The following is a 22,595-nucleotide window of genomic DNA, read 5'->3' as shown; positions in this document are numbered from 1 at the left end:
TAACAGTTTATCATCTCCTTACGTTCTCTCTCTCTCTCTTTTGCAGATCTAGAAACAAATGGCGATTTAAACAATGATGATTTTGAGTATGAAGATGAAGCCAAACTTGTTATATTTCCAGATCACTATGAAATTCCATTACCAAATATAGAGGAGTTGCCAGCACTGGTCAGTGAGTGTGTGCTACTGGTGGCAGAGTAGGAATTGACTCCAAGTTCATTTTTTATGGATACAGGGGTTTGTTTGCTCATGTGTATGTTGGTTATTTTTACTATCAGGGTCTCTCTCATCCCCTGCATGGGGAAATTAGGCAAAGGGGAGGCATTTGAAAAAATGTGACTTACTCCATCTGTGTCATGCTTCTGTTTTACCGTCTTCCTCTTCCTGATTCACTCCACTTATTCTGTCTTGTTCTATGGCCAATGGTTTATCTCTTAGAATCATAGTAATGTACGACTGAGGCAGGACTAAGTATTTATCTAGACCAGTGGTTCCCAAACTTTAACAACCTGTGAACCCCTTTCACGAAAATGTCAAGTCTCGCGAACCTCCTCCTAAAAATGAATATTTCCAGGGATTTTCTCCTTTACCTGAGTATAAATTATAAAAGCAGTGATCTTGGAAATTTAAAATTTGTTTTTATGCTATGCTTATTACACACTATTTGTTATTATTTATTATTTATCGTTACAGTATTTTTATTACATTATGAAAACGGCAACACTCTTCCAAGATCTCACTTTCATAGCTTGTATCACTTTGAATAAGCTTGTTATAAGACAAGGCTCCTATGTTTCATCAAGGAGTATCAGATGTGAAACAGAATGAAGGATTTAAGAAGCTAACTCAAAGAGTTCCTCCTACACAAGCATTCAGGTCTTGAGCAGTCCAGGCAAACAACGCACTTACAACTTACAAAGCTTAAACTTGTTCTTCATAATAATTTTTAAAACAATACTAGCTGCCTATTCAATTTTAAAAACAGCAAAAAATATCTACCTCCCTTTCCATTTCTTATAAGGAGTCTTGAAGTTGAAATCTCCTCAGTGTGATAGATACGCTTGCTTTGATCTGCTTAGCTCTTGGAAGTCCAGGGGCTTCGGGCTGCTGGCCCTGTGCTGCCCAGGGTCCCTAGGGACAGCTCTCTCCGCCATTAGAGAATTTTTTCTGAGAACCCCCAGGGGTTCATGAATCCCAGTTTGGGAACCACTGATTTAGAGTGTCCCTGACAGGTGTTTGTCTAACCTGTTCTTAAAAGTCTCCAATGATGGGGATTCCACAACCTTCCTAGGTAATTTGTTCCAGTGCTAAACCACCCTGACAGTTAGAAAGTTTTTCCTAACATCTAACCTAATTTTTCCTTGCTGCAGTTTAAGCCCATTACACTTGTCCTGTCCTCAGTGATTAAGGATCACAATTTATCACCCTCCTCTTTATAACAACGTTTCATGTACTTGAAGACTGTTATCATGTCTTCATGCTTTGCCTTGATTATCTGTTTTTGACCCCTCTCTTCCTTCTTGGGGCACTTATATAGCCCTCATCACTGTAGTATCTCAGAACCTCACAATTAATATATTTATCCTCCTATCACCCCTATATGGTAGGGAAGTGCCCCATTTTACAGATCGGGACCTGAGGCACCGAGAGACTAACGTGGTAACTTGCCCACAGTCACACAGGAAGTTATGGCAGAGCAAGGAATTGAACTCAGGTCTCCTGTGTCTCAGGCTAGCGCCTTAATTAGCAGGCCATTCTTCTCCTTTTGCTCCCCTACCCTTTCTATTGTATTCTCTACTTCCTTCCCTGTATGTCCTGTCTCTCCTTTCTTCTCCCCCCAAAGCTGTTCTACTGGAGGGATTTCAGTGGGGAGAGGACAGTGGCCTTATGCATCACCTCTGGGTGGTGGAAGAAAGAGTAAAGACTGTGCTGGGAGAAGTGGACCCATGGTGTGTGGAGACTAGCTTTTTGACAGTGTTGAGGAGGTTAGAGAGGGGTGAAGCAAAAGAGACCAGGGCAGTTAAGAACAGATGGCAGAGTTATGCAGGGTCTTGCACGCAAGAGCGAGAATCTTGAACTTTGAGATGGAGAAGGGGGAGCCGGTGGAGGGATTCAGAGGGGTGAGGTTAGATGGTGATGGGCGAGGAAGAGGATCTTAACAGCTGTCTTGTTGGACTGGAGAGGGGCAAAAACCCGGGGAGGCAGAAATGTTGAAAAGGAGTGTATGGGACAGTCCAAAGCAGCAGAGAGGATGAAGCTGATGATGAGACCCTGAGATCTGGCTAGGATGCGGTTGCTAGAGACTTCAGAGAGTGCAGGTTGAGTGGTGTGGAAAGCGGAGGCAGCAGGATGAAGCTGGAGGAGCAACAGAGTCTACATGTGTAGATAAGCATTCAGTGAAGTTGGAGGAGATGGGGGCTGGGGTGGTAGTTAGGGAGGTCAGGGGTCTGATTGCTGAGGCAGGGGGAGAGAAGGCCTGCTGGTATTGAGAGAGGAAGTGGGAGGTGAGTGTGTGGGTCAGTGAAGGCAGGTGGTAGTTGGGTTGCTGAAGCAAACTGAGGGATTAGAACATGCTACAGAACTTGGCACCAGTGATGGGGAGAAGGTGGAGGGCGTTTAGGGAGGGAGGAGGGAGATTCTGGCCATCCCAAGTAGAGAGAAAAGAGAGTTTAAGGAAGCTGCAAACAGGTGATGGGGATTGAAGGCTTGGGAATTCCCCTGCAGCAGATGTGAGGGTTGGCAGTGCTTTGTACAGAAGTACTGAGTCATGTTGAGAATTGACTGCTGCATCTGTTTCTGCATTTTTGTTCTGTTATCTGCACTATCAAAAGAAGGCCCATGTTTTCCAAAGGACACTCGGTTTTGGATACACTATTTGAGGCATCAAAGGGCTTAATATTCAGAGACTGAGAAACCCCAATTCCCATTGACTTCAGTTGATGTTGTGGGTGCTCAGCGCTTCTGAAAATCAGGAACAAGATGTCTCAAGATGGGTATCCAAAATCAGAGGCCACTTCAGAAAGTTTGGGCCAAAGAAAAGCCCCAAACCTGCAAACACTTACCCACCTGCTGAACTTTAATCACATGAGTAGTTCTATTGGATTGGGGCCAAAGAATGTAACACATAAATTGGAAGATAATCTGTTTTTATTAGCTTGGCTCAAGGGTTGCCACAGGCAATAAATCAAATATTTATTTACAAAAACCCACATGTTCTTACACATGTTATTAATAATTCCTTAGATAATGTATTAGGTATTCTTTCAGTTATAATAATTTAATTTACACTTTGAAGTTAATGCTGTTGGTTTGTCGTTTGTATGCCTCTGTGCTGGGACAATGAAACCAGACTTGTGAGTTTCACTTTCTGGTTCCTATAAGTTATCACAATGCTGCTGTAATGGTTGGGTTACAAACTCTGCATGGAAATGTTTAAAATCGAAGCAAACTGGTTTCATTAAAATAAAAAAGCAAAATTTAAAAGCATTTCTCTTGATATTCAGGTTTGTGTTTTAAAAGAAAAGGATACGCAATCTACATTTGGGCTCTAAGCTATTTCACAGTGTGTCTTTATGGAGAAACCTGTGGAGTTACGGGTTAAAGGAAAGCATTCTTATGCGATGTGTAAACTCATTAAAAAACCCACACTACACGGGTATGCTGTGTATATAGGGGTAAGAGTTGACAGCTTGCAAGCACCTTAGCTAGTTTAGAGAGTATAAGAAAATGTCCTGTTATCAGCTGTTGCAGAGAAAACACACTGTTTATTTTTAAACCAGCATATTTTATTGTGGTCCCTGACCTGCTATAAAATGAAGAAGAGTACTCGTTGCACCTTAGAGACTAACCAATTTATTTAAGCAATTTATTGATGCAGCCGATGAAGTGAGCTCTAGCTCACGAAAGCTTATGCTCAAATAAATTGGTTAGTCTCTAAGGTGCCACAAGTACTCCTCTTCTTTTTGCGAATACAGACTAATACGGCTGCTACTCTGAAACCTGACCTGCTATAGTAATGATGGTAATGGCTGTCATTCTGCAAAGAACTTGTGTGCATGTTGACGTCATGTTATGCATTTGCTTCAATATCTTGCTGATTCGGGTCCTTAGTTCTAGCCAGATCCTTGAACTGGGCATAAACATTGACTCTGAGTTCCTTTAGGTTTGTTGCTACCAGCTCTAAAACCAAGCTAGCATTAGCCCTCTCCGGACAATGGCCTACTCAGTTCTTTCAGGAGAAACAAAGAACCATCAAGATTTTTTCCCTTGGGAAATAAAGGAGACTTTTGCTTGTTTTTCCAAATATCCTTTTCAACTGGAAACGTATTTGTTATTTTTTGAGCCAGAACATAGAGGTCCTGATTCTGCCTTCAGTCATACCCAGCTGACGGACTTTACTGGGGCTGCACAGATGCAACTGAGGGTAGAATGTGCATTGGTCTATTTAGTGGCTTGGGAACATGAAGAGAGTTTATTTACAAAGGGGGAGACTTTCAAAGGCACAAAAGGCAGCTAGGTGCCTTACTCCCTGTGACTTTCAATGGTAGCTAGCGCCCCTTTGACAGAGGCTTTTCAGTTTTGCCTTCTAAGAACTGTCAGATGGGTTATTTTTTGAGTTTGACCTCCCTGCTTTATTTGGCTTCATTTTACAGGTAACAATAGCTTGTGATGCAGTCCTCAGTTCAAAATCTCCCTACCGAAAGCAGGACCCGGACTCGTGGGAAGAAGAGCTACAAGTATCCAAACACGCCAAAACGCTTGTACAGATAGACAACGGCGTTAGGATTCCCCCCAGGTAGGGCGCCAGGGCGTGTTTGTTTGGCGACCAGCGCGCTTCAGAAAAAGGCTCACTGCAGGAGCTGCCTGTGTTTTGTGACTTTGGAGGTCCATGTGGGCAACGCAAGAAGCTGGTCCTAAGCCAAATGACCCAGCTGTGAGACTCCCTTGTACTCCACGTTGGTAGATGGTGGGCTTTTGTTTATGGACTCAAACGTCAGCGTTTTGGGTTGTAGCACTGATCACTTTCTTTTGCTTTACTTTCAGTGGCTGGAAGTGCTCGAAGTGTGACCTGCGGGAGAACCTCTGGCTGAACCTGACGGACGGCTCAGTGCTGTGCGGGAAATGGTTCTTCGATGGCAGTGGGGGAAACGGACACGCACTGGAACACTACAAAGAGATGGGCTATCCCTTAGCAGTGAAGCTGGGAACCATCACTCCTGATGGTGCAGGTTAGTTGCCAGGTGATTTGTGCGCAGCTGCAAAGAAACCAAAATATACAACATACATCACAGCCTCTTTTATAGCCCAGAATAGCTGTATTTGTTAATAAATCTCTGTACACATCACACATTTTGGAGCAGCTGTGAGAGATGCAGATTTCATGGGGCAGATCCTCAACTGGTGTAAATTCACATTGCTTTATTGGTGCATCACCGATTGACATGAGCTGGAATAGCCAAATCTCGTGTTATGTTGCGCTGATTTCCATGTCTGACAGCTTTTCTGTGCTTATGTTTCTTGACAGAAAGTGTTAGCTCAGCTGTTAGCTTGTGTGAATTGGACCAGAACTAGAATGAGTGGGATATATATGTGGGAACACATATTGTATGTTGATTTGTGGCTTTACATCTTTATGCTCTTTTAGTGCCTGTATATAGCCTAAATGTGGGTAGGAAATATCCTATAAATGTACTATCCATAGTAAATTGAGACACAAATATATGTGTATTGGGAGAGAAGGAAACAGGCTCTTGAAGAATGGAAGGTACACAATGTTTGTGTCACTCTATGTGGTGACTAACATCATTTTTCATATTGGATAGCAGTAGGTTTAAGGAACAGATTTGTTACAGTTTCTTAAAAATTGTATAATTTTTTGTATAATTGTAAATGTTCCCTAGTAAGATGCAGGATTGATTTATAATACATATGATTTAAGTATACTGGAAACTTGGTTTGCTTGAAATGAAAAGGAAAACCTAAGAATCTGTGAACCTTGGAAAAAATTCTGTTTGAAGAGAACTCTAGTTTTGCATCTTTTCTTCTTGCATTTCCTAGATGTGTTTTTACTGCTGGGGAAACATGATGAAAACAGGATCTTTGTTTAGAAGTTTACTAGATTATAAGGTCAGAAGGAACCATTATGATCATCTGGTCTGACCCCTGCCTAGCGCAGGACATAGAATTTCATCCAGTGATTCCTGCATTGATCCCATAACTTTTTATTCATATTAATGAATAATCGTCTAGCCCGCAGACGTGATGTGATGCTTGTTAATTTTTGTAAAGTGCTTCAAGATCCTCCCAGGAAAGGAGCTATATAAGTGGTGGTGGTCAAGTATCCTCTGACATTCCACTGTGTTGCTGTGGAGAGGATTATGGACTGTGGGGATTAGACAGGGGATAGAAGCATGAAGAGCCGAAATTCCTAAGCAAAGAGATTCTGTTTTCATACAACTGTCAGGAGGAAGTATGAACAAAGAATATGATTATGCACTAGAATTTGGTTTTTAGTGTTCATGGCTGTATGGATGAAAAATGACCTCCAAAAGCCATTTCCTGTAAAAAGCTGATATATTTGCCCCTTGTATTTGTAATCCACATCAGTGAGGATTTGGTTGTAAGACATTTACCTTACATTTAAATGATCAGCTTTTCCTTGATTCCATCAAATGAGGGAAAGAATTTTCCATGCTTGAATACCACTCAGCTGCAGGGAAAGGACACTACAGCCCACAGGAGTGCCTGATTGAACCTGCTGTTGTATTAGAATACCTAGCAAAATTCACTCCCCCATTCCCAGATGGAGAATTTGATTCCTTGTGCATGTCTGATCTTGGAAGTTCAGTGTTTTAACGACATGAATGTAGACATTGGTCTTGACCTATCCCCATAGCAGGATTCTACACTGTCTGCAAAAGAGTCTCTAAAGAGAAAGTTTGTCACTGGTTGTCGGTGCTCTTGCAACAATACGAGTTTCCTGTTGCTCTTGTCCTTCCGCCCTCATCCTATCATCCCTCCTCTCTGTGGCCTCTCTGATAACAAAGGGCAGACTGTCATCCTTCCTCTCTGAATGAGGAGCAGCAGCTGTTCTGCATGGGTCTTTGTTCCTGATCTGTCTGAAGTCAGCTCTGGCTTCCCTTCAGAAAAGATTCTCTCCCTCCCCACTTGCTCACTTATTAATAAAACACTTCTCTTTATATACAAATGATAGCGGTAAATGTAATAATTTCTATAGGGCTGGACTGTAACTCTACAATCCAGCCTGAGTAGGGGACAGCATGTAGATGCATTGCCCCACCTTGTTCCAGGGAGGGAGTAATCTATCAGCCCTTTTGCTGGCACAGATTGCTTCCCCTTTGCACCAGCACAGGTGTGCCAAGGCTCCACCCACTCCCTGCCCACCTCCCCAGGATGAGAGTAGTAGCCCTGGGGTGGTCCATTCCCCTCCTCCTTCCCTGCAGGCTCCAATGATGCAGGTAGCACATGCTCCTTGCATGCTATTATTCTCCCGCTGCATGGATGCACGGGAGGTCTCACAACTGAACCCATAGTGTCTTCTGGGGATTTCAAAGCACTGTACAAATAGCAACGAATTGCATGAGACACCCACAAAGCAGGTGGTATCACCTCACTTTACAGCCCAAGGTCAGATGGCAGATCTGTGGCTGAGCCAGGAATTGAACCCAAGTCTTCTGATTCCCTGCCAAGGGCCTCAAATGCAGTACATTCCCAGATGCCTGTTTGTCTATGCCTTTCAAATTCCTGTACTCTGGGACAGATTTTGCCACCTCTATCAGCTCTCATAACAATATAGTTGTGTCCCATTTTTTCTCCACATCTTTTAAACTGGCTGCAGGGCTAGAGGTAGTAATGGCTGAAAGCAGCATGCCCTGTTTACCACAGACACAGGTGTTGAATGAGGTGCTTCATGGATCCTTTGCATTGGCTGTCTCTGTCATGCAGTTCTCTAGGGCCTCCCTATGCAGCCAGCTCTCTAGGGTCAAACAGAGAGTCCTGCATCCTGCGCCTGTTACACTTTACCATGGAATGGAGTGCTGCATCTGCAGCTAAATAAATTTTTCTCATCTTCAGACCCACCTCTGTTCTGAATCTACTGTGATCTGCTATACCAATGTGCTTCAGACTTGGCCACAGGGGCCCTCTTTTCCCTGGTCTGGGATTTGCTGCTCTTGATTTTGAATAAATGAATTCCTTCTCTCTCCTCTTCTTCCTCTCTTCTCTAAAAGTCACCGTGATATTTTGTAGTATATTTAGCTGCACAGTTGAAGGTGTTGAACCCATGAAACGAGAGCTGGGATTGAGCAAAGATTAATGGCTCACGTGTCCAGGTTCCATTTGTACTATTCTGCTGAGCTGTGGTTTCAGGTAACAACTCTCTCTCGATCACAAAAAAATTGTCTGAACTAGGGAAAATAAACTCCCCGCTTCCATGTTGATAAAGGCAGTCACCCTAGATGTGTGTGTGTAATTTCACTCTGAGAAGCATTTTGAACTTTACAGTCTGTTTGGCTGCTCATGACTTAACCATAAGAGTATGGGAATGTCGTGAGCTCCTGTATATGGATGAACACAGACTGTCTTCTGGGACGCTAACACTCTCAAAATGGAATTCCGGCAGAGGGACATGCTAAAGCCACACAAATACCAGCAGGGTCACCCATGACTAACGTTAATGGAGGGAATGCTGGACTAATCAGCCAGCGTAACTTAAGGGCCACTCCCTGGCTCAGGAGGCTTAACAGGCCAGTAACTTGACTAACCTTTTTAAAAGCTGCATTAACTCTTAGGTTAGGTAACTCTTAGGTTACTGGCTGATCCCCAGCACGAAGGAAATAGTTGCAATGAGGTCAACACAGGGCCAGGACCCAGATATCTAAGCTCTTGGGGGGCTGACCAGTTGTTACAGTTTCATTCAAGTTGCCAGCTGACTCTTTGCTGATGAGGGGAGAAGATCTCTAGCTGCTAGGAGATGGGGCACGCTGAGGACTCTTGGGAAGGGGTACACCTGTCCTGAACTGCCTTCTCCTGTGCTGGCATCTCCCCTAACTTGTGCACCTAACAGGACCTCTCTCTCCCTGCAGCTGGTTCCTGCCCCTCCCTCAGGCAGGGATCTGGCAAGCATGAGGCTGTCAGTGGAGGGCAGGGGGTATTCTGCTGGTTGGGAGTAAAGAAGGGCCAGGGAACTGTGCTGGGTCCTGTAAGGTTCTGGGGAGAGCTGGGGAAAGGGCAAATAGGCCTCTTGCTTGGGGCAGGAGAGAGAGATGATGAGGGGGCTGCTGGCTGCAGTGTGTCTCATCAGTGTGCCCTGCAAACATCATTTACTTTTTCAGAAAGACAAAATCTGCACTGTACTGAACTCCTTGACGGGGCTCGCCTGATAAATAGTGAACAGTGGGACCTTCCCTTACTTTCTGTCCTCTCCTCAGATTTATTAAACTCCATTTCCTTGGGAAAATATTGTCACTGGAGAAACAGTGCTTCTCCTGTCAGCTCGAGCTCTGTCCTGAGATAACAAACGAGCACAGTGTTCTCATCCTGCCAGGGCAGACTCAAGCCCACATGACCCACACTAGCATGCCTGGGCCATGGATTTCCCTGCTGCACCTGTTTTTGTGTGGGGGCCAAGGGGTTGGCAAAGGAGATTCCTGTTCAGAGCCCAGGAAGCCCAAACAGTTACAGAAAGACAAAGAAAGACTCTCTGTCTATCTTAGATACTGCAGAGATGGGGTCCATAAAGTACCTGACTGTTAGTGGAAATGAGGCTCATCTTTGTGGGAAAGCTATGAGCAAAGGTGTGAATTTAAACCAATATAGTTACACCAGAATAACCCTTATTCCAGCATAAGTGTCCATGAGGTGAGTGATATCTACAGAAGTACATCGAGTTAACTGGTAAAACTTTCCCATGTAGACATGCCCAAGGCATAGAGAAGTTAAGTGATTCTTGCCCAAGGTCACATCGTCAGTCTGTGGCAGAGCAGGGATTTGAACCTAGGTCTCCCACCTCCCAAGTTTTGTCTGATCAAGGAATCTTGGTCCAATGTTCTTACTAGTTTTTTAGTAGTTATCCTATTCAGTCTCGCTTTAGTTATTGCTGAATGGTTCTTTAGAGGGTTTGATGGAGCTTTATACATTAAAACTAATATTCTTACTATGGGTATTCTCTAAAGTAAAATGAAGATTGCTTGCCATGTGTGTAAAAAGCACATTTTGGCATTTTAAGTGTGAATTTTCTCTGTCACACATTCTTACACTGGTATCCTGCAATCAATTATTTTGAGAACTAATGCAGTCTTGTGATCAGGCTCATGCAATTTTTACCAGTATGGTATATGGGTTTATATAAATCTGGCATTCCATAATAGCATAGCATACCTTAAGTGTGTCATATCAGTCCCAAGCCTGACATCCAACCATCTTCATCCACCAGGGAACCGATATAACAACCCAGAAATGCAGGTTGAAACGTTTTATTCCTATTATGGGAGATATTTTATAGATCTGTTTATAACAAGTTCTATGAACCAGATGTGGTCTATGCAGTTAAGGATAGGAATTTTGTTGGCAGACGTTTAAGTAATGTAGGTCTCACTAAACCTGGAAGTATCTAAGATATTTCTGTGGCCCCCCATTATCTCACAGTCTTACAGTTTTATAGATTCATAGCCAAAAGGGACCGCTATGATCATCTAGTGTCTGAGCATGTCCCCCAAAATAAATCCTAGAGCATATCTTGTAGAAAAACATCCAGTCTTAAGTTAAAAAATTGTCAGTGATGGAGCCATCATGACCCATAGTAAGTTGTTCTAATATGTAGCCTCATTGACACTCATGTGAGCAAGGGCACTACTATTATCCATAGGGAGAACTGAGGTATAGAGTGATTAAGTGACTTGCACAAGTCCACACAGATAGTCTGTAGCAGAGCTGGAATTTGAACCCAGGTTTCTCACATCCTAGGCTAGTGCCCTAACCACTGGACAGTCCTTCCTTTCTCAAGCATAATGATGATTTTCTGAGGCCCTCCTGGGTTATTATTACTAAAATGTTTACCTTTGTTTGTCATTGGATGGATTTCTCTATGCTCCTTGATCATTCCTGCACCACAACAGGAATAAGGGCAAAGAGGTTCTCCTTGTGCCTTTAGCAGCAATTGCTGACTGATGTAATATCGTTAGTAGTCAATATGTCCACAGTTCTAGTGCCTCTGTCTGTCTGTATCTAATGTCTGCACATGCATATGTACAGGTTCACAGAGTTTCAAATGCTCACACAATTTGAAAAGAATTTCTTATGTTGAAAATGTAAATTTGCTGCATAACCGATGTTTGTGTGTGTTTTTGCTTCTTGCATTTAGTACGCCTCATGTTTGTATTGCTTTACTTTTGAAATCACAGTAAACTCTTTTATTTTTTATGAAACTTTAAATTCTGTGAAAATATAAACTTTGTTTTAAGAGCACTTAATAATGTGATTGTATTGTGGAGGGGAAGAGACCTTCCAACCTGTATAACTCTGTATATACTTTTGCAGGTCACACATAAATGGTGATACTGCCAATAGCCCAGTCTGTACAGGTGGTACCATTCTTAGAATGTTTTGTTGCCTTTCCTAAGTAAAGCCAATAGGTAACATTCTTTGCATCATCACATTTGCTTCTCTCTGTTTTGTAGATGTCTATTCTTTTGATGAAGAGGATGCAGTTTTAGATCCACATATAGCAAAACACTTGGCACACTTTGGAATTGATATGCTCCAGATGCATGTGGTAGGAAACTCATTTTTTATTTAGAGTCTCTCACATTCTTCTAACCAGGAAAAAATAATTTATCAGTGCAAAATAAAATCTGATTCCTAGAGCTAACTGCCTGAGATTGTAATGATTGTATTTAGCTTGGTGAAGAATACTGTCAGCTAGTACATGTTGATTCTCTGGGCTCTAAATCAGTATGTCTACACTGCATTGTTAACTTGGGACTGTGGGACCCAGGCTTGTGGACTGTTCCCAAGCCTGCATTTGAACGTTCACACTGCATTGTAAAGCTGGGTTTACAATTGCTGGACCTGGGTCTCTCAGCCATAGAATCATAGAATCACAGGACTGGAGAGCACCTCGAGAGGTCATCTAGTCCAGTCCCCTGCACTCATGGCAGGACTAAGTATTATCTAGACCATTCCTGACAGGTGTTTGTCTAATCTGCTCTTAAAAATCTCCAATGATGGAGACTCCATAATCTCTCTAGGCAATTTATTTCAGTGCTTAACCACCCTGACAGGAAGTTTTTCCTAATGTCCAACCTAAACCACCCTTGCTGCAATTTAAGTCCAATGTTTCTCATCCTATCCTCAGATGTTAAGAAGAACAATGTTTTCCCCTCCTCCTCGTAACAACCTTTTATGTACTTGAAAACTGTTATCATGCCCCCTCTGTCTTCTCTTCTACAGAATAAACAATCGCAATTTTTTCAGCCTTCCCTCATAGGTCATGTTTTCTAGACCTTTAATAATTGTTTTGCTCTTCTCTGGACTTTCTCCAATTTGTCCACATCTTTCCTGAAATGTGGCGCCCAGAACTTGACACACTACTCCAGTTAGGGTGTAATCAGCGCGAAGTAGAGTGGAAGAATTGCTTCTGGTGTCTTGGTTATAACATTCCTGATAATACATACCAGAATAATGTTTGCTGTTTTTGCAACAGTCTTACACTGTTGAATCATATTTAGCTTGTGATCCACTGTCATCCCGAGATCCCTTTCTGCAGTACTCCTTCATAGGCACTCCTTTCCCTGTTTGTATGTGTTTACAGTTGCTGGAACTGGGTCTCTCAGACATGCTAATGTGGCCATGCTGCATTAAACAGACCTGACTTGGACCTGCAGCTTGAGCTGTGTCCACACTGCAAAATGACAGGGCTTGGACCCAAATCACAGCAGGACTCAGTCTTGGAACCAACCCCCTACCAGGGTTTTAGGACCCCAGTCAGACTGATTTGTGTGTGGACAGAAATGGGGGTTTGAATTCAAACCTGAGTCAGAGCCCAGGCTTAGTGTGCTGTGTAGACATACCCCCTATGGTTTCAGGAGCTGAAAATTACCTTCCAATAGGATTCCTTCCTTGTCTGGAGTTTCCAAGCTTAACTTTCAGAGGTTAGTGTGTCACTACCCTCAAAAATAAGAAAATCCTCTAAATAAAAGAGAGAAGAATATTGAGATTTTTTAATTATGACGAGTAAATTTTTTAATTTCACAAATACATTTAAATGTACAACAGGTTTTTTTTAAGAGTAAAAAGTCAAAAGCCGCCAAAGATAAATGGAGCAAGTAGCTAACAATCAAATAAAAAAATAATTAAAGGGAAGTTTGGTCAAATTTGGCCCCAAATTTAGGTGTTGTGTATGTGTGTATATATTTACCTTCAGCCTTGGAGGAAGTATTGTATAGCCTAAAGGATAGAGCACTGGATTGGGACTTGGGAGAATTACATTCTATTCATGGCTTTGCTACTGACCTGCTGGGTGACCTTGGGCAAGTCACTTCCCCTCTTTGTGCCTCACTTTTGCCACATGTAAAATGGGGATAATGATACCAACCTCATCTGTAAAGCACTTAGAGCTCTATGAATGAAAAGTGCTATATAAGAGGTAGGTGCAGTCTTGTGTCAGTGAATGAGAACCTGAAAATGAAATGGGTCTGAAGCTGACTAGTCAGTTTCACTTTTGTTCACAGTCTGTTTTTATTGTCTGAGCTGAGAGAAAGCAAACAGTAAACTGCAAAAATAACAGTAAAAAGTTAAATTTCACTTTTGAAAAGTTCTCCCAGTTCTAATTATCAAAATATGCTGTTAATATTGGTGTAGAAACTAGTTTATTTTAATCATCACTTTTAGTAATGGAAAATGCCTATTTTACTGAGGACACATGAAAATTTTGACTTCAGTGGGACCTTGATTTCACCCAGTGACAAAACTCCCATTGACTTCAGTGGGTCCAGAATTTTACCCCTTGCCTTCAGAGCTGCCAGTAAAATGCCTAACACGCTGGTGATCTACTGCTAATAATATATAATGGTGTTGTGAATGGTGGCTGCAAATGTAGAGACACCAGAGGTGTGAGCAAGAGAAACCTTCACCATCACCAGCTGAGGTCTCTCACATTTGAGCTAAAGGAGCACTATTTTAGTTGTGACTGAGGAGCAGGCAGTTGTATTCACTGGGACCAGCGTCTGGAGGAAGAGATGTTCACACATACTTAGCCTGTGTATTGCAATAGCAAGAAGCTGTTGGTGTTTTGATTCTGAACGTTCTTCCCTTGGGTTGGAACATGTTTACTTTCATTTTGAGTTGGTTATTCCATATTATAACATGGACAACTAAGTTGGTTTGTAATTAATGCATCATAGTTGCAGATATATTTAAAAAAACAAACCAAACTCCTTTGCATTCAGACAGAGAACGGCCTAAGAGATAACAACATAAAACCAAGAGTCTCTGAGTGGGAAGTGATTCAGGAATCTGGTGTGAAGCTAAAGCCCATGTATGGCCCAGGATACACTGGCATGAAGAACCTGGGAAATAGCTGCTACCTCAGTGCTGTCATGCAGGCCATTTTCAGCATCCCAGAGTTTCAGCGAGCGTAAGTAATTCTCAGCAGTGCTTTGCGCAGGCTCTGATGTCACAAATCTATTATTTATGTAATCCATATAGTATTTCAGTGTGTAACTCTTCTTGTAAATGGCTGTCTTCCAGCTTTTTCAATGGCTTGACAGAGAGTGTTTACAGACTAGGGAGGAAGAGGTCCAGGACTCCTACTGCTTTTGAAGTCAAAATCGCTTTTGACTTAATTGATGTAGGATTGGTCCCTGGCTCATGAACTTCAGCCTGGTCTGCATACAGTTTCTGTACTGGCATCTATTTATCTGTGGTACTTGAATGGGCTCCCATCCCCCCTAGTATCGAAGTGCTTTACCATCTTTAATGTATTCATTCTCTCAACACCTTTGTGAGGGAAGGAAGTACTGTTATCCCCATTTTACAGATAGGGAACTTAGGCACAGGGTCTTCCCTGAGGCTAAGTGACTTGCTCAGGATCACAGAGGAAGCCTGTGGCAAAGCAGAGAATTGAACCTAGGTCTCTCAAGTCCTATGCTAGTGCCTTAACCACTGGACTGTTCTTCCTTTAGAGGCACAGTAGTATAACTATGTCAGGCATGTGATTTTTGTCCCCCAATATAATTAGATCAGTACAATCCCTAGTATGGAAGCAGTTACATAAAGGTGTAACTTTATGGATGTAACTTATTTCCTTTCCTGCACGGGAGTAAACTATGTCTACACTGCACTTTCGTCAATAAAACTTTTGTTGGGCAGTGGTGTGAAAAATACACACCCCTGACCAACAAAAGTTTTACCAATGAAAAGCGCCAGTCTGGACAGCGCTTTGTCAGTGGAAGACGCTCTCCTGCCAACAAAGCTACTGCCCCTCATTGGAGGTGGTTTTATTTTGTCGCCGGGAGAGTTCTCTCCTGCCGACAAAGAGCGGCTACACTACGTGTACACTACGTAGCTACACTACGAGCAGCACAGCTGTGCCTCTGTGAGGTGTGCAGTGTAGACACAGCCTAAGCTATACTAGTGTAGGCACATTTATACCAGTATAACTGTGTCCACACTCAGAATGTTATACCAGTATAACTACATCAGTAGTTAAACCAGTACAACTTTTGTGTGTAGATGGCTTAAAAGGGAGATACATATCTTACCAGCCAAAGCTGTTTCTTGATAAAAATCTCAGCTTTGCAATTGGGTTGTTTGTTTAGTTACTTTCCTCTGCTGAGTGAGAAACAAATGCTGCTGTTTTCAGTTCATTTAGGAAATTTCTCTTTCTTATTTTATATCTCAGAGTTTTTCTTGACAGTCAAAGTTGAGCACTCAGCATTCCCAGGTGAACAGCCGTTTATAGTTGTTCGTGGAGAATTGCACATAGTTGAAGATAAAACTCAGCATGTTCCTTTATATGCCAACGGAAGTAGTGTATGTCTTGAAAGTGACACGCTCAGATCTTGGACATCTTCCTAGATTTTCATGTAACCCTTGCCTTCTGGAAAAAAAGGCGGGGGGAACATGGAATTTGTTTTTATTTATTTACTTACCCATATGGAGTGGTGTCTGCAGATTCATTAACTCCTTCACTGCAGGACCCTGGTGCCAACTTCCCTGACTCAGTTTTAAATGTAATATCCTGATTGACTTTGCCAAGTGCGGCTGCTTTCAGCAGCATGATTGTTGGACCTGTCTGGAGCGTTTGGCATCACTGACATAGTGAAGATTTTTAATGACGGAAGACATACCAGGCTTAACTTGGACATATTCTTTCAATGTGGCCCTACATCTCTGGCAGATCTTCGTTGTGTTCTGATGAAAACTGCCAAGCTCTGCACACTGTGGGAGCACTGAATGGACTCACATACTCTTCAGTGCCTGTTGAAAAGGCACAAATTAGTCTCTCTCTCTCTCTTTGAAACTGGGCATCAGAAACTTCTTGTCATACTGCAGACCTTACCATTTGTATGATGCATATCCAGAATTCAGTTAAAGAGCCATTGATTAGGAGCCAGGAACTCATTTGTTCTAATCCTGACTTGGTGCACTTGGGCAAATCACTTACTGTCTCATAGAGGTTACTTATCTCAGAGAGATGTTGTGAGACTTAATTAGTGAATGTCCATGCAGTACTCTGATGAGAGTAAGTGCTACGGTTCGTAAGTTTGCTGTCAACCTATCCATGGTGCTTATATGGCTCCCATATCTGTAGTTGAATGCCTCACAATCTTTAATGTATTTATCCTCACAACACCTTGTGATGTAGTGCAATGCTACTATCCCCATTTTACAGATGGAGACCTGAGATACAGAGAGACTAAGGGACTCTCTCAAGGTCACTCAGGAGGTCAGTGGCAGAGCAGGGAATGGACTCCAGATCTCCCAAGGCCCAGCCTAGCACCCTAACCATTGATCTATTTTCCCCCTCCACTTAGGAGCTTCTAAAGCAGAGAGGGATTGTTTGTTTGCATCGTGGTGGTGGCTTAAGCTTGTCACTATAGAACTCTCCCAAGAGATGAAGTTTGCTTAAATATCACTGCAGTACAACCTGCTAGGGCATCCAGGCGTCTTAGCAAAGGACCCAGATAAAGTCACCTATAATCTTTGACCATTTCTCCTTTATTCTTACTGCCCAGGTATGTGGGAAACCTTCCGAGAATATTCGACTACTCCCCTCTAGATCCAACACAGGATTTCAACACGCAGATGTAAGTGCCAGGTTCCTATTATTAAGCATATTGAGCCAAGGATGCTACAGCAAACTAGCTGTAAATAGTAGGAGAGCATCTTGACAGGGGTTGGGGAGAAGGACAGGGGAGGAGGAATGATAGTTATATATTCCAGCCTAGCTAATTGAAGACAGTAAAGAGATTTCAAGGAGTTAAAGTTATTGTCAGTTTCTTTTCTCCAAACCTGCAGGAAAATCTTTGTCTTTCTGTTTGTTTTTCTTCCCCTTCTCCCTACAGGGCTAAATTAGGACACGGCCTCCTTTCGGGCCAGTACTCTAAACCACCAATGAAATCTGAGCTTATTGAACAGGTGATGAAGGAAGAACACAAGGTATTTGACTGAGCATTCGCAGCCTTGTAACTAGGTAAAAGTGATGTCCTGAGAAAAGGGAACAGGTGCTGGCTATTGGAGAGCGTGGGGGTGCAGTTGATCCCATGTGGCATGTTTAGCAAGGTGTAATATGCAAGATTCCCCTCAGGAATCTATTAGTCAGCAGCTATTTGTGCAAAGTTTTAAAGGGACCAGGGTTTTTTTTGCTAATAGGATATTCTACTGCTCCAGCTGTGCCATGAACTCTTGTGCACATTTGTAAAGGGACAACAGAAGGCTATTTTAGAGAGCCCTAAATATTTGGGACTGAACTCCTCAACGTGGCTAAAGCTCAAAATGAAGGATAATGACCCAAAAGACCTGATCCTGTCACCAGTGAAATCCAGGGCAAAACTCCTGTTGATTTCAGTGGCATCGGGATAGGTTCCAGTATGGTGAACAGAAGAATATTTAATGGTACAGGAGACTTTTGTCTCTGTAGGACTGACTTCTTTATGGTAAATAATGCAAATAATGCAATTCTATGGCTTCTGTTTCATAATTCACCACTTCTGATTAGTCATGGGCCAGCCTAGGAGATGGCGTTCAGATTTCTGTCTAATCTGGAGTTAAGATGGGGCATAGTTCATATCTAATGGTGTGGAAAACTTGTCAGATCACAAAATGTCTGCTGTCTTCTACCCTGGAAACACAAGAGTAGAGGTGGCTTTCAGTACCCTCCATCCTGCTGCCACTGGAGTTTCAAGGCAGTACAATTGTGGCCCATATCTATTTTATGACATAAATCATTTACAGTAAGAAGAACTGATAGCTGCTTTGTGTGGAGTGGAGATCAGTTTGGGTCTAAAATAAAGGCAGTCATAGAGAGGCACAGTGCATTACAGTCAAACATCTGTAATATATAAATGACGAAAGGGGAGAGAAGGATTTTTTTCCTAGCCTGTCTCACATAGGATCTCATCCATCCATAATAATGAGCACTCGTAGTGTGGAACTGACCTTTTATAGCAAACAGTGGAGCCACATAGGCAGTAATTTTGCAGTAGCAGAGACATTTTGTTTGTAGTTCCTGAAAGTCCAATATTGTCCTTGTCTCTAATCTCTGGTTTGCTGTTGCATCGTTCCTTTGTGGCATGAAAGTCAGATCTTTTTCTAATACTGCATAAACCATTGCTCCTTTTTCAGTTTGCTTACCAGATATCCAGAGCCAGCCAAGGTTGGTATTGCTGTGTCCACCTACCTCCATATTAACTTATCTGCACACTCTTCTCTTTAAACAGTGGGTACCTTACGCTTTTATTCACACAACAGTCAAGCAGCCTATCAAGCCTCCTGTATATCCTACTATCCATTGATCCTTATCACATCAGTCATTTTTGAACATGACCTATTAGGCTCAGTTCTTGTGTGAGCAAGGTTCATGGGTGCTGTCTGGTCCCTGGTAAATAAGGGGCATCAGCTAATCTCCTCCCTCGTTTTGCACAAGTGCTCAAGGGAAGGTTTACGGGAGCTGGTGAGGTGGAAGAGAGAGAATGACTTGGGGACATCATTTGCTATGGGGCAAGGAGTGCAGTTGCCGCCCCCCAAATCTTGTTACAGTCCCCCCCTTGACTTTGGACAGGGTCTTTATGAAAGCAAACCTTCCTCTTCCTCTTCTCTTCTCCCCTCTCCCCCACTTGAATTTTTCTGAAGTGATGCCTCTGTTTAGGAAAATCAGGGTCCTTGCCCAAAGCTGTGAGGGGGTAGGTTGAACCCCCAAACTGTGGGAATTTGCTTGTTTGCTTTCTGATGGTTACATTATTTTACTTTCTTGTTACAAACTCTAACCCACAGGGATTCATAGAATCATGGATTTTAAGGCCAGAAGCCGACCTCCTGCATAACACAGGCCATAGATTTTTTTATCTAGGGTGGGCCCTGGCTGGCTGTTACGGTTATTTTTTGCTGAATCATTCCACCAGCTTACACTTATTAACAGCCAAGGAGGAATCCAGGATGGGGTTCCATCAGCAGTTATTCCCAGGGCAGCCAAAGGGTGGTGCTTCCAGCAGGAGCGAGGAAGCCCTTTGCGAGTGGTGTGGACTTGCAAAATGGGGCATTGCACACCGTGTTCTAAAGAGGGAGCCCAAGAGGGGAAGTTTGGATTTCGATCTCAGCTTTCCCAGGGCTCAGTTGGGGGCACGAAGTTGTGAGGCTCTTGGTTGGGCCCATTACAACGTAAGGTGTGAGCTCTGAAACGTGTATCCAAATCTGGGGAAAGAGGGTGCTAGGCACATGTTTGGGGCTCCAGTTCCATCCCATGTTAACCGCCATGTTCTGTTGCGTTATGTGGCATCGCTGTTTTTTGGGCCCCTCATTGACCACTGGGCAGAGAAGTTCCCTCTCTTCCCCAGGAGCTTCTCCACAATAGACTGGGGCTAGGATCATCTGGGCATATCTCACCGAATCAGTTCCCTGCCACTACAGGGGCCTCAGGCATTAGAGGCACCTTGATCTCTCTTGTTCTCAGTCTGTGGCTCACAGCCATTTAATCTAACTAGTCATTGGGCTCACTATATGGGGATGTTGGTGAACTTTAATGGCCTGTGTTATACAGGAGGTCAGCTTAGAAGTTCTAGTGCAGGGATTCTCAAACGTCCTTGCACCGCGACCCCCTTCTGACAACAAAAATGATTACATAACCCCAGGAGGTGGGACCAAGAGCCCACCCGAGGCCTGCTGCTCTGAGCAGGGGAGCCAAAGCCTGAGTTCCACCACCCTGGACGGGGGGGGGCCAAAGCCCAAGGGCTTCATCCCTGGGTGTGGCGGGGCCTGTAACTTGAGCCCTGCTAACCAGGTCTGAAGCCAAAGCCATGGTGGGGCTTGTGTTTGGGCTTGGGCTTAGAGTGGCTGGGGCCAGCCCTGGCTACCCCACTAAAACTTCGGGGTCCCGACCCACAGTTTGAGAACCACTGATCTAGTGGTTCCTTTTGGCATTAAACTTTACGAAACCATGGACCACAGTTCATCTTTCCTCTGTCTGCAGGGGGTATCATTAATTCACGTTTCTCTCCGTGCCTCCCCCCACCCCTCTTTCAATTCAAATCCTAGTGCTTCTAGGCTTCCCCTATTTTCTTCCGGCAATCCCTGTTGGTGGGGTGAGTTTGTAGTATCCTGGAAGCAAGCTCTTAGTTACCATGAAAATACAGTGCTGTCTTGCCAGGCACATGCTATAGAGGTTTAGATCTGTGCAACTGTATAACCTCAGGTTTCAGAGTAACAGCCATGTTAGTCTGTATTCGCAAAAAGAAAAGGAGTATTTGTGGCACCTTAGAGACTAACCAATTTATTTGAGCATAAGCTTTTGTGAGCTCACGAAAGCTTATGCTCAAATAAATTGGATAGTCTCTAAGGTGCCACAAGTCCTCCTTTTCTTTTTGTATAACCTCAGTTTACTTTGATGCTGTTTTGGCAGTTAAATTTTGGATCTAGTTTGTATTCGTGTCCCTGCCAACCTTTGTTACCCTGAGCCCAATACAGAACATGAAATTTAACCAGAGGCCAACCCTCCCTCCCACCAAGGTGGGATGTTTGGAAACAAAAGGTCAACTTGTAATAGATACTGAAGATACTGTATCTGGAGGGGAACTTTCTTTCTTGGAAGAAGCATCTATGATAAATTCCAAGATGTATTTTTAGATCTAACAGAAGCTGGACATGCTTTTGTCACAGAAACAGTGACAGTTGCCGTAGTTACCTATATTATACCCCTCACCATCCCCACTTTCTTTCTGATGCTACAGAAATTTCACCCTACCCGATATTCTTATTTAAAAGGGAATTTGTCAGTAGACAGATTTTGAACAAAGGTGGAATCTCTGGTTTGCAACTGTGGTTTGCATAATCTAAAATCATATCTCAATGAATGCTTCTCCTGAATGATTGCTTTGCCAGTGGTTTATTCCTAGGTTTACAGAAGCTTTGGTGAATCTTGCTTGCCTTTCATTTATTAAAAGTTAAGAACTAACGTTAACGGTTCATTAACACTGAGAAATGGAGGACACAATTTTCAAGAAGTACAACACCGCAGTGTTAAGATGTCCACAGCGACTAACTTGTTGCATAACCTATGTATGTTTAACAAAACAAAGGGTAATGTGTTAAGTTTCACATTTAATGGGAGGAGGGGGATTAGAATGAAAACTGCATCTCCACTTTAGCTACAGCATTTGCTACTGTGAATGTTGTAATAAACTATCCAGAGCTTTCTGCAGAGTAACATTCGGGGCTAATCTCTGCCAGTTAATTAAATAGAAAGAGCTCCATCCATGGGCACAAAAGAATATGCATTGTTCATAATTTAGTAGATTCAAATGTTCCTGTTTAAGCAGTTTTTAACATGGTGTCAGGAGTGAAACAGTTTTTTTTGTTTTAATTCTTTGTTGTACTCTGGCCTTGTTTCGAAAATTGGTGGGGTAGACATTTCCCACTCTCGCTCCCTCTGGTGGAGCTGCACTGGTGGCATTACAATGGTGGGAATTTTGTAGATTAATGCTACTGTAGACCTAGTGCACATTTTGCCCTCCAAGGTGTTTGCTCTGTCATTTGCAATGAATGAGTGTAATTGCATAGGGATTTTTGGCCAAACCTGTAAGACAGTTTCCTTAACTTCTGTTTTTTGTGTGTGTAACATGAATTTCACATCTTTAATCATTAGCATTTTTCACTGAGTGCAAATGGGCTTTTAACATCCTGGGTCTTTGGAATCCAGCCATAAACTGATGTCAGTGGATGCCGCCTGTCACAGCATTTGTGTGAGATTTTGAGCGGTTAAGTCCGCTCTCTATATCTAGCTAAACTGTTTTGCAGCTGTTGATGAGGAAAGTATGCCCAGTAGTCTGTAAATATTCTTGATTCTGTGGGGTTAGAACCTTCTT

The 22,595-nt window shown here is 42.9% G+C and overlaps 1 protein-coding gene across 2 annotated transcripts in view; it reads left to right on the top strand.

Annotated features, from left to right (window-relative positions):
- Positions 1 to 22,595, top strand: part of USP13 (ubiquitin specific peptidase 13) — an 80,432-nt gene that overhangs the window by 31,055 nt on the left and 26,782 nt on the right. For both annotated transcript variants that reach the window (XM_073359304.1, XM_073359303.1), the window contains exons 4-10: positions 47 to 168; positions 4,653 to 4,795; positions 5,044 to 5,228; positions 11,697 to 11,791; positions 14,466 to 14,653; positions 17,256 to 17,327; positions 17,586 to 17,679. In XM_073359304.1, the coding sequence (XP_073215405.1) occupies positions 47 to 168; positions 4,653 to 4,795; positions 5,044 to 5,228; positions 11,697 to 11,791; positions 14,466 to 14,653; positions 17,256 to 17,327; positions 17,586 to 17,679 (899 nt within the window). The remainder of the gene's footprint in view (positions 1 to 46; positions 169 to 4,652; positions 4,796 to 5,043; positions 5,229 to 11,696; positions 11,792 to 14,465; positions 14,654 to 17,255; positions 17,328 to 17,585; positions 17,680 to 22,595) is intronic.

Source organism: Lepidochelys kempii, chromosome 9 (assembly GCF_965140265.1).
Source record: "Lepidochelys kempii isolate rLepKem1 chromosome 9, rLepKem1.hap2, whole genome shotgun sequence".
NCBI lineage: Eukaryota > Metazoa > Chordata > Testudines > Cheloniidae > Lepidochelys > Lepidochelys kempii.
Note: the sequence above shows the minus strand (reverse complement) of the source record. Positions and strands in the feature narration are given on the sequence as shown.